Source organism: Populus trichocarpa, chromosome 1 (assembly GCF_000002775.5).
Source record: "Populus trichocarpa isolate Nisqually-1 chromosome 1, P.trichocarpa_v4.1, whole genome shotgun sequence".
Classification (NCBI taxonomy): Eukaryota; Viridiplantae; Streptophyta; class Magnoliopsida; order Malpighiales; family Salicaceae; genus Populus; species Populus trichocarpa.
This window is the reverse complement of record NC_037285.2, coordinates 20,912,838-20,923,283: the sequence shown is the minus strand read 5'-3', so window position 1 is coordinate 20,923,283 and position 10,446 is coordinate 20,912,838. Positions and strand designations below refer to the sequence as shown.

At 36.8% G+C, this 10,446-nt stretch overlaps 1 protein-coding gene across 1 annotated transcript; it reads left to right on the top strand.

The window, feature by feature from the left end:
* Nucleotides 1-346: 346 nt before the first annotated feature.
* On the top strand, nt 347-8,402 carry LOC7470536 (potassium transporter 7). Its single transcript, XM_002298165.4, has 10 exons — nt 347-910; nt 1,002-1,230; nt 1,323-1,571; nt 1,765-1,815; nt 2,819-3,079; nt 4,249-4,301; nt 4,531-4,651; nt 4,865-5,119; nt 6,661-7,183; nt 7,474-8,402. Exons 1-10 carry the CDS (start codon nt 608-610, stop codon nt 8,009-8,011), a joined length of 2,583 nt encoding a protein of 860 aa, XP_002298201.2. The 5' UTR covers nt 347-607; the 3' UTR covers nt 8,012-8,402.
* Nucleotides 8,403-10,446: the final 2,044 nt, after the last annotated feature.

The following is a 10,446-nucleotide window of genomic DNA, read 5'->3' as shown; positions in this document are numbered from 1 at the left end:
TTCAAAAAGCTATGAAAAAACTACTTCGATCATTAAATCTTTAGATTTCAAAGATTTCATTTTAGGATCTTGTTTTTAAAATTTTTGATAGTTTTATAATTTTTTTAAGAATCAATTGATTAATTAATTTTGAATTTAAATAAATATTGTATATATAAACCATAATATCAATTAAATTTTTTATTATAATTACTAATTATGTAATAGATATTATGGTTTTAAAATCATGATATGTAATTAAATATTTATATATCACAGTTCTTAATAGCATATTCAAAAATATATTATTTTACCAAAAACTTCTTGCTTATTAAGTATTTCGCAATTTATTTGCATCTTCCATGCTAATTTCACAATTTATCCTTCAACCATTCGCCTAAAATTGAGAGACCACGCGATAATTTCATTTTCACCCATTTTAATTTATATGTATAATTTTCTGAGAATTTGATTGATTAGATTGATTGAATCGAATAGAAAAACTAACGGAGGACAAAAAAAAAAGGAAAGGAAAGGAAAGGACAACAGAAAGAAAGGACCCTAAGGGCCTGTAATCCCAATTTGATCGATCTTTTGCTTATGAAACCCTGGTACAATTCCAATTGTAATGGCAGAGGAGAATGGCGTTGGCAGATCCGAGATAAACGGTAGATTTGCTTCGAATGACTCGATGGAGTTACGGTGGGTGTTCCAAGACGACGACGACGACGACGATGATGATTCAGTGATGGACGACGACAACGGCAACGACAATAGTAGACAGCGGCACGGCGGTGGATTAGAATCTGACGAGGAAGATGAAGAGGACACAGGTGAGCAACGGCTGTTTCGAACTGGCCCCCTCATCGACTCCTTCGATGTGGAAGCCCTGGAGATCCCGAGCGCCCACCGCAACGATAATTACTACGAGGTGGAAACCATTATTATTGTTGTTGTTGCTGTTATTGAATTTGGTTTGTAGAAAAAGAAAAATTGATTTGAAAATAGAAAATGTTTGGCAGGAGTTGGGTGTGGGAAGGAGAATAATACTTGCATTTCAAACACTGGGAGTTGTATTTGGTGATGTTGGAACCAGTCCTTTGTATACTTTTGGTGTTATGTTTACAAAGGCGCCTATCAATGGAGAAGAAGATGTTGTTGGTGCATTGTCTTTGGTTTTGTACACTTTAATCTTGATTCCACTTCTCAAGTATGTTCTTGTTGTTCTTTGGGCTAATGACGACGGCGAAGGTACTACTTAGTAGTTACTACTGCTCACTTAATTACTAATTATGCCTAGTTATAATCTTAGTATACATTTGATTCTATTCACTATATTGCAGGTGGTACTTTTGCTTTGTACTCTTTGATTTGTCGACATGCTAAGGTCAATCTTCTCCCTAATCAGCTTCCTTCCGATGCTCGTATATCTAGCTTCAGGCTTAAGGTGCCCTCCCCAGAACTTGAGAGATCTTTGAAAATCAAGGAGAGACTTGAGACTTCGGTTACTCTCAAAAGATTGCTTCTCATGTTAGTGCTTGCTGGTACCTCTATGTTAATTGCTGATGGGGTTGTTACTCCTGCTATGTCAGGTCTGTTTTTGTTTCTTTGGAGTTTATCAGAATTATGATATTGTTCTTATGTACGAAAAAGCTATTCTAGATATTTATTTGACGTGCCCTTCTTTTATTGTTTTTGTGCAGACCATGTTTGCCATATTTTCTTTGGTTCCTAGTAACTAGTACCTTATGATTTACTTGGGTAACTTTGTTTGTCTCAATGCAGTAATGTCAGCTGTTGGTGGTCTGAAGGTTGGAGTAGCTGCAATTGAGCAAGGTGATCTAATATTCTGCTAGCCATATTTTTTTTATATAAGAGTTAGGGTTTCTTCTTAACTTATCAGTCCGAGTCTGGCATTATTCCTTTGAGAATTGGACATTTGGAGCCATTCATTTCCTTTCTTTCTCCTTTTTTGTTTTTGTTTGGGAAATTGGGCTCTAGATTTTGATAGGGGGCTATTGTAACCTGGACCACTGTCAAATAAATTAATAAATAAATATAGAAGGAAAGTAATTGTAACTCTGATAACATAAAACTTTGTTTGTTGTGTGATTTATTGGAGATCTAAGATAGTGTAATCATAGGTGGGGTTTGTAATCTGATTTTCCATTGAATGATAGGAACAACAAAACATGATGCAGGAAGAGGCTGTTTCTGCATGAAATAGTTTATATAGCAAAACTTTTGTAGCAAAAGCTGTAATAGACATATCATTTACTGGTTATATGGTTCAGAAGGTGCTCAAAACTATCAGGGCTGATTTATACACCCAATTTAATATCTCTTCTAAGTCCCCAATGGCAACTAGGGGAATGGGTTCTTTCCACAGACCAATGCCCTCTGTAACTTAATGAATGTAGTGCTTGGCTTGGGCATGGATCAAGACTCTGATTCATTGTGAACATGTCTGAACTTTTCGAACAGACCGTCAATTTAAATTTACGATGTGGATGAACTTTGTCTCCAGTTCTCATGCTTTTGATTGTCATGTTGGGCTATAGTTTATGCCTAGCCCTCCTCTCCCCCTTGCTGCCAAAAAAAAAAGGCAAAAAGAAATTTCTGGCAAGTTTTAGGCTGTGTTTGTTTTGTGTAAAATATTTTCCTGGAAAATGAGTTAAATAGTTCCTGTTTGAAATTAATTTGATTGCAACCAAATTAGCAAACCTTGCATGCCTTCTATTACATTGTCAAATTTAAATGTCCTTGCCTTTTTGTTTTTTCGCTGTGGAAAACGAGCTATAATATTGAGTTAATTATTTTTGTTATTTGTTTTGTGCAGAGCATGTGGTGATGATTTCAGTTGCCTTTCTTGTAATTTTGTTCAGTGTACAGAAGTTTGGGACCAGTAAAGTCGGACTTGTTGTAGGCCCTGCTTTATTCTTGTGGTTTTGTTCTCTTGCAGCCATTGGGATTTATAACCTTGTTAAATATGATAGCAGTGTCTTAAGGGCATTTAATCCTGTTCATATTTATTACTTCTTCAAGAGGAACTCAACTAAGGCCTGGCGTGCACTTGGAGGCTGCTTGCTATGTGCAACAGGTAACACACTAATATACGATTTTTTTAGTGCTTGAATGCAATGGTGCTTGCTGTTTTTGTTTAGTGGTAAGGCTTACTGGTTGATTCCCATCTGTAAATTTGGCTGGCTTTCTAATTAGTTCACAAAACCATTTTCTTGTTTAGTGCATGGATAATATTCACATTGCTTCTAGTCCAAACTGTTATGAAGTTCGTACAACCTTAAGAGTGTTGGATAATTGATGTTTGAAGCTCATGAAAGAATTTAGGTTAGTGCAGCAGAAATTTTAAAGTTCATCAATAAGTGGTGGCTGATTGAGGATAACTGGATTTGATTGGCCTAAAACGATTGATCTTTTCGGTACTAGTGGCAATGCAGATGGCTTAATTTTCATCAACTTATGAGAGTGTTCGATAACCTTGTCATTTCTCTTATTAAATGGAGATTGCAGTTGAGTTAACCTTGAAGGCGTGATGGAGCTATGATGTCAAAAAGTGTGGAGTCACTTAAACTACCAAGTGTCAAAGGGTAGATCCCCAAGTCTCTCTAAGCAGCACCCTATTTTTTCTAAAAATAAAAAAGCGGTAACAAAAATAGAGATGGAGGGGATTTGTTTTCTAGAGAATGTTTGGATATGGGAAACTTCCCTTTTGCTTTCTTCTTGGGAGGATGGTTAATTCTCCATTAAGCTTTTGTAATTCCCTTTTATATGTCTACTAATAGCATGGGAGGTATGGGCCATGCCTCCAATTCCAATTTTGAGATTAAAGAAAGGAAGTGTAATTCTTACTGAATTGTCCTCTATGGATGGAAAATTAGTAGCTAAAGTACCCTCCATGAGAATTAAAGTGGCCCTTACATGATTATCTGGAATTGTAAGGGACTTGGAGAAATTGACTTGTGTTCTAGCAAGGGCAGAACACATGTTTATACAGGTTCTTTGTATACAAGTGTTTTCTATTTAGCCGAGGTCTCTTGAAGCAATTGCTCTCAAGTAAAGGCAGAAATTCTGTAGTGTAGCGTGGAACTCGTAAAAAATTCACACCAATTTAAAGAACGCCCGAGTCTTGATGATAATATGAACTTGGAAGGTGATGTTTACAGCTGTCATAACTGAATCCTATTTTACACTTTTCTTTTATGATTGCTTCTGATGGATTCTTCCATCTCTCTCTGTTTGTTTTTTTAGGATCTGAGGCAATGTTTGCAGATCTGTGCTACTTTTCTGTGAGATCTGTGCAGGTAAAGAAGCAAGAAAATACCTGTTTAATGTATCCGATATAGAATCTACGTCTTTCTCTGATTATGTCAAGTGTCACAGAATTTTATATTCGTTGTTATGTTCTGATTGCTGCAATTCTGATTTATTTAATAGTGATCATTTGCAGCTTACCTCTGTATTTCTCGTTTTGCCATGCCTTTTGTTGGGTTATTTGGGCCAAGCTATTTATTTAATAGTGATCATTTGCAGCTTACCTTTGTATTTCTCGTTTTGCCTTGCCTTTTGTTGGGTTATTTGGGCCAAGCTGCATACCTTGTGGAACATCACACTGAAAATATGGCTGAGCTAGCTTTCTTTTCTTCGGTTCCAAGTAAGGTTCATTCTTTATCTGTATCAATATGGTCTATGCAATTTAATTAAGTAGAATCTAATTGCTACTTGCACAGCCTTCTTGTGGCTTGTATTCTATGTTCTTAGAAAATAAATTATTTATTGTGGTATAAAGTTGAATTCAATCCTGTTTTACATTTGGAACTTTTTACATTCAGTTCTGTTGCAACAAGTTTTATTCCGTGTCTCGCAGGTGGTGTTTTCTGGCCTGTCTTCCTCATTGCTAACTTAGCTGCATTAATTGCTAGTCGGACTATGACTACTGCTACGTTTTCGTGTATAAAACAATCAACAGCACTTGGTTGCTTCCCCCGTCTTAAAATCATTCATACCTCTCGGAAATTCATGGGTCAGATTTATATTCCTGTCATAAACTGGTTTTTGCTGGTAGTTTGCTTGGTGTTTGTCTGCTCTATCTCAAGCATCACTGAGATGGGAAATGCATATGGTAATATACTTGTTCCCTAGTTTTAATTGAATTTTTTCTTGGCATTCCAATTGCTACTGTTCATCAATTATTGAGTTTGCTTTTCTTTTCCGTTCTTTTTAATAATACAATGAATGTGTTGAAAAAAGGCCAAGTGAAGGATACATAGGAGTATACAATAAAGCACCACCAAAGAAAGAAATAGGAAATGGTCATATCTTACATTCTAGCAAATAGAGATCAGAGAAGACCAATCACGCAACATCCCAGTTTTAATTTCACCAGCAGCATGCCCCATCCCTTCAAACGCTCTGGACTTCAAAGACTTGAGTGGAACCTTCTGCCATGCAATTATACTACTGCATTTCTTTGACAGTTCCCCTCCAGGTATCTACCAAGTACTGTCTTAGATATAACCCAGTGAATACCAAATAAGGACAAGATTGCATACTGTATTTCTTCAGCAGCCAAGAGAAAAAACAGAATCATTATGACGAAATTATCAACCATGAAGATGTGTGATAATGCTGCCACCAACACTAACTTGAAATGCTGGTGCAAACTTGCAGTTGACACTTGCATAGATATAACGTAACTGGTAAATTACACTACATTTCAAAATAATTTTATCTTGAAGCACCTTCTTGTATACATGCCCCATTGAACAAAGTTTCTCGCTACTGTAATTGCCCATCCTGAATGGTGGTAAAAATAATAAGCTAGCTTTCGATGCAGCACTTCTATATCTCTCTTATTAGTGCAAGTTGCAAATAAGTTTGGTTTTGTTTTGTTTCTCCCCCCTTTTTTTTACTGTTTGCCATTATTTGAAAGTAATTTTTGTAGCCTGCTACTCGATGTTTTAATCAATTTGCTGAATAGCATACTTTGCTGGGTACTTGAGAATACTTTTCTTTTTCCCACTGAGGCTCGAGTAGTTTCCCTTGGAACTAAGCAAAAGAAAAAGTAATGTTAAGCTCACAACCCTTTAACCGATCAGCAAATGAAAGAATTTCCTTGGATAAATTCGTGTGCATCATTTAAAACTTCAGGGAGACAGGTTTGTACTTCATAAGGAAATGAATCATATCTTAATAGTATTGCAGCTTTTGATTATTTGCTGAAGTTTCATAGGTTGGATGTTTCTTGTTCATGGTATGTGGCACCACAATGTTGTAACTGCTGTTACTGTTAATTTTTTGGTGATTAGTTTATTTCTTCCATACCATAATGTGAATATCTGGGAAATGAATTGACTATTGAGCTTCTTCGGTTCTTCCAATTATCTTTGGCATGTCTTTCATCCTATTTGAAAAGCAGTTACACTACTGCTATTCTTGAGTAGCACATTTCATTTATAAACAGTTGCATTGAACATCATGCAGATAGTGAAGCCATGTTTTGCTTCAATTATTTTGGTCTGTATGCAATGTGTTGACGGTAATAACCTGCTCTGTGTCGGAGAGTCTAGTCACTTCAAAGTTATGCATCAAACTAGCTTGCTTTTCCATTGCAGTGATTTATATAAACAATTTAATTGTTCTGATGGTAATCTGTTATTACAGGAATTGCTGAGCTGGGGGTGATGATGATGACAGTGATTTTAGTAACTATTGTTATGCTTCTTATATGGCAGATAAACATCATTATTGTCCTGAGTTTTTTGGTTATTTTCCTTGGAATAGAGTTGGCCTTTTTCTCATCAGTTCTAGGGGGCATGGGAGATGGAAGTTGGATAATACTGGTTTTTGCTGTAGTTATGTTTCTTATAATGTTAGTCTGGAACTATGGGAGCAAGCTCAAGTATGAAACTGAAGTTAAGCAAAAGCTTTCCATGGATTTGATGCGTGAATTGGGACCCAATCTTGGAACAATCAGAGCCCCGGGCATTGGTTTGCTTTATAATGAACTGGTGAAAGGAATACCTGCAATTTTTGGCCATTTTCTTACTACTCTCCCTGCTATCCATTCAATGATTATATTTGTGAGTGTAAAGTATGTTCCAGTTCCAGTAGTGCCTCAGGGTGAAAGATTCCTTTTCCGACGAGTCTGCCCAAAAGGCTACCACATATTCCGTTGTATTGCGAGGTAATGAGTTCAATTCTTGTAAGTAGGAGTTGTCAACTTGTCATCTGATGCATGGAAATGTCATTTCGAGTTAAATAAATTGGAAACTTAATTTCATGATGATAATTTTATTGCTAATTGTCATTTTTTTTTCTTGACTGTTTAGTTTACACAGAAGTACCAGCAGGGGCACCTCACAGTGTTTGGGGTGTTAATGGGCATTAATCTTATAATTATCGGTGTTCTGTTTTTCTTCTTACCTTAGTCTTACCCTATTGCCTTACAAAGTTCAATTTAATCACTTAAAACAGGTATGGCTACAAGGATGCTCGGAAAGAGAATCAGCAGGCATTTGAACAGCTGTTAATTGAGAGCCTTGAGAAGTTCATTCGTCGGGAAGCCCAGGAACGTTTGTTAGAGAGTGATGGGGATGATGATACAGACTATGAGGATGACTCCTCTAGTACAAGAGTCTTAATAGCTCCCAATGGAAGTGTCTACTCACTTGGTGTGCCCCTACTAGCCGAGTACAGCAACACAAGCAAGCCCATTTCTGAAGCAAGCACATCTGAGGCGGCAAAGCCAGGGACGCCTGGAGACCCTACAGGTTCTGATGCAGAACAGAGTCTTGAAAGGGAATTGTCTTTTGTTCGCAAGGCTAAAGAATCTGGGGTTGTATATCTTCTTGGGCATGGAAACATTAGGGCAAGGAAGGATTCCTGGTTTATCAAGAAGCTGGTCGTAAACTACTTCTATGCTTTTCTGAGAAAGAACTGTAGAAGAGGGATTGCGAATATGAGTGTACCCCACTCACATCTCATGCAGGTTGGCATGACTTACATGGTTTGACAATTGATCTTGATACAAGCTTTAGCCAAGCCTTGGTAATTTTCGATACCATGTAACCGCTGTTGATTGGAAGTAGAATACACTGGTTCACACATGGTTAGGACAATTTATCGACATGAGATACATCCATGTGTTTACACATGCTTACACATCTTTCTAGCTATGCCCGGCCATTAGGATTGCCAGCCCATGGAACTCTTTAATTTGGGAATTTTGTAGTGTTCATAGTTTAGGTTGTGTTTAATGCAACTGATTTTTACTGTAATGAGAGATGAATATGGGAATTAACTCGTGTAGTTACCATTTCAAAGTGATGTGAATCTGATATGGAGCCAAAATCCCATTTCATATTGTCCTAAAAAAAATTGATAACTCAGTTGAGTTTTATGAAGATGATGGTTTTCATCTGATACCACTTTGCTGTCTCTCTTGTTGACTCCAGCCATGGTTACTTTTCAACAGACTATAAGATTATGTTATCTTTCTCATTCTCTCTGAGCTCTCCATCGGCATTAAGAGAGGCAAAAACAAGAAGGCTTCTTTTCCTCTCTTTAATTTGCTTTTCTTTAGACTACGGTGTTGGGGGTGATTATAAAGAAAAGGGCTTTATATTTTCAATTCCATGGCACGAATTTTTGGTTTAGATCTAGCACAGATTATTCCTCTCCTTTTTTTTGTTCTTGTGATTTCTTGTGATTGTTTGTTGCTGCCATTTTTTTTTTGTTCATTTGGAACAGATCTGGTACGTTAGGAACCAAAGAAAGAAACAAGCTCCCAAGGAAACTAGCACCAGTAGCATCACCACACGAAGCATGCTGAACCAGCTGCAATGGAGACCACGACCAGAAAATGCACAATGGAATTTCATGTTAAGTGGATCTTGTAATGATGTGGTTAAGAATCATAGTGTCGACACAGTTGTTGAGACTCAAGGTGTATTGTCTCTTTCTTGAGCAAAAAGTACTTGAGAATAAGTCCACTTCTATCACTGAGGTTCACAAACTTGTAGATATTTCAGGTGGGCCTGGCATGTTGGAAGTACCAAGGTTAGCTTCTCCAGTTCTAGAGCCAGATTCTTCTATTGGCAGAATGCAGAATATTGATACACCTGCTACCTTAACTTCAAGTGTTGATGGAAACGAGTCCATATTCGAGGAAGAAGAATGCATTTTGGATTTAGGAACTTCAAGTTGTGAAGAGAGAACCTATGTATGAAGGTAAGCCAATTATATTTGAACAAGCTGATAAAACTGTGAAGTCAAAGGACAAAATCACTCCATGACAAGGGAAACTGGTAAGGAACATTTTGAAGAACAATGCTAGTCAGTTGATCTTTCCTGACCTATTTTGCTTACAAGATGGGCTTAAAGAGCGTGAGCTGAGGGTCTTCATTATGGACAATGGCGAGGAGCTTATTCCTGGGTACCTAGAATTTATCAAGGAGATCGTTCATTATTGTCTGTATTTTGCAAGAGGGTTTTGCAAGAACGAAGAAAGTTGCAGGTTTTCTCATGGTGTTGAAAATATGGTTGAGGTTAATGGTGGTGGTGTTCTTGTGAGTAAAATAGAGGAACTTTATTTGCAGCAACAAAACAAAACGAGAGATTGGGGACAACAGCAACTACGATGGGCGACGGATTTTGCAATTTTGGTCGGCTCCGTGGTGGGAGGATTATTTTTTTGCAATGAGAATTGCTGAAAAGGAAAATTTGGCATCCAGACAGATATAATTGATGAAGATGATTCGGATTATTTCAGTTCCTTCGGACCAGTTTAAGATATCAGGATGAAAGTATTTGAGTGGAGAAAGAAAGTAAGAAGAGGGTTAAAGACAGCAAGAGAATGTCTGCTGTTTTATTAAAATTAAGGGAATTGATTACTTACTGATTGAAAGCAATCCTTGCATATTTATTTAGTAATGAAATAAACTAAATTTTAATTTATAGCACTAAATCATGCTATGATCAACTCACAGATTAACAACTCCTAAAGATTAGGACTATTATTTATTTTTGCTATAACTAAAAAATTTACATAATAGAATCTTGACAGCTTTAAAATAATTTTCAACACTTTTCTTTATTTTAATAGTTGCAAATTCTAATATTTTATCTTAGAAACTCAAACTTGCTTATTAGAAGAGGTTTTGTAAACAAGTCAACTAGATCTTCAGACTTACAATAGATCAACATAACATCATCATTTTTCTGCACCTCTTGTAAAAAATAAAGTTTGATGTTAAAGTATTTGTGTTATGAACAACGTCCACGTGGATAAGAAGTTGGCTAACGTGGATAAAAAGTTGGCTCAAGAGAAATGTATCAGAGGTGTGGCTGGTGTGGCTGCTGAAGATTAGGAGTTGTGGTTGCTAAAAACACTGGAAGTTGAAGCTAGGATGGCCAGTATTGCATTATGCTCCAGATGGCAGATTTCAT

Coding starts and splice junctions, on each gene's coding strand:
- LOC7470536 (XM_002298165.4), top strand. CDS start 608: ATGGCAGAGGAGAATGGCGTTGGCAGATCCGAGATAAACGGTAGATTT. Junction 1,231..1,322: donor GGCTAATGACGACGGCGAAG/GTACTACTTAGT, acceptor ACTATATTGCAG/GTGGTACTTTTGCTTTGTAC. Junction 7,184..7,473: donor ATATTCCGTTGTATTGCGAG/GTAATGAGTTCA, acceptor CACTTAAAACAG/GTATGGCTACAAGGATGCTC.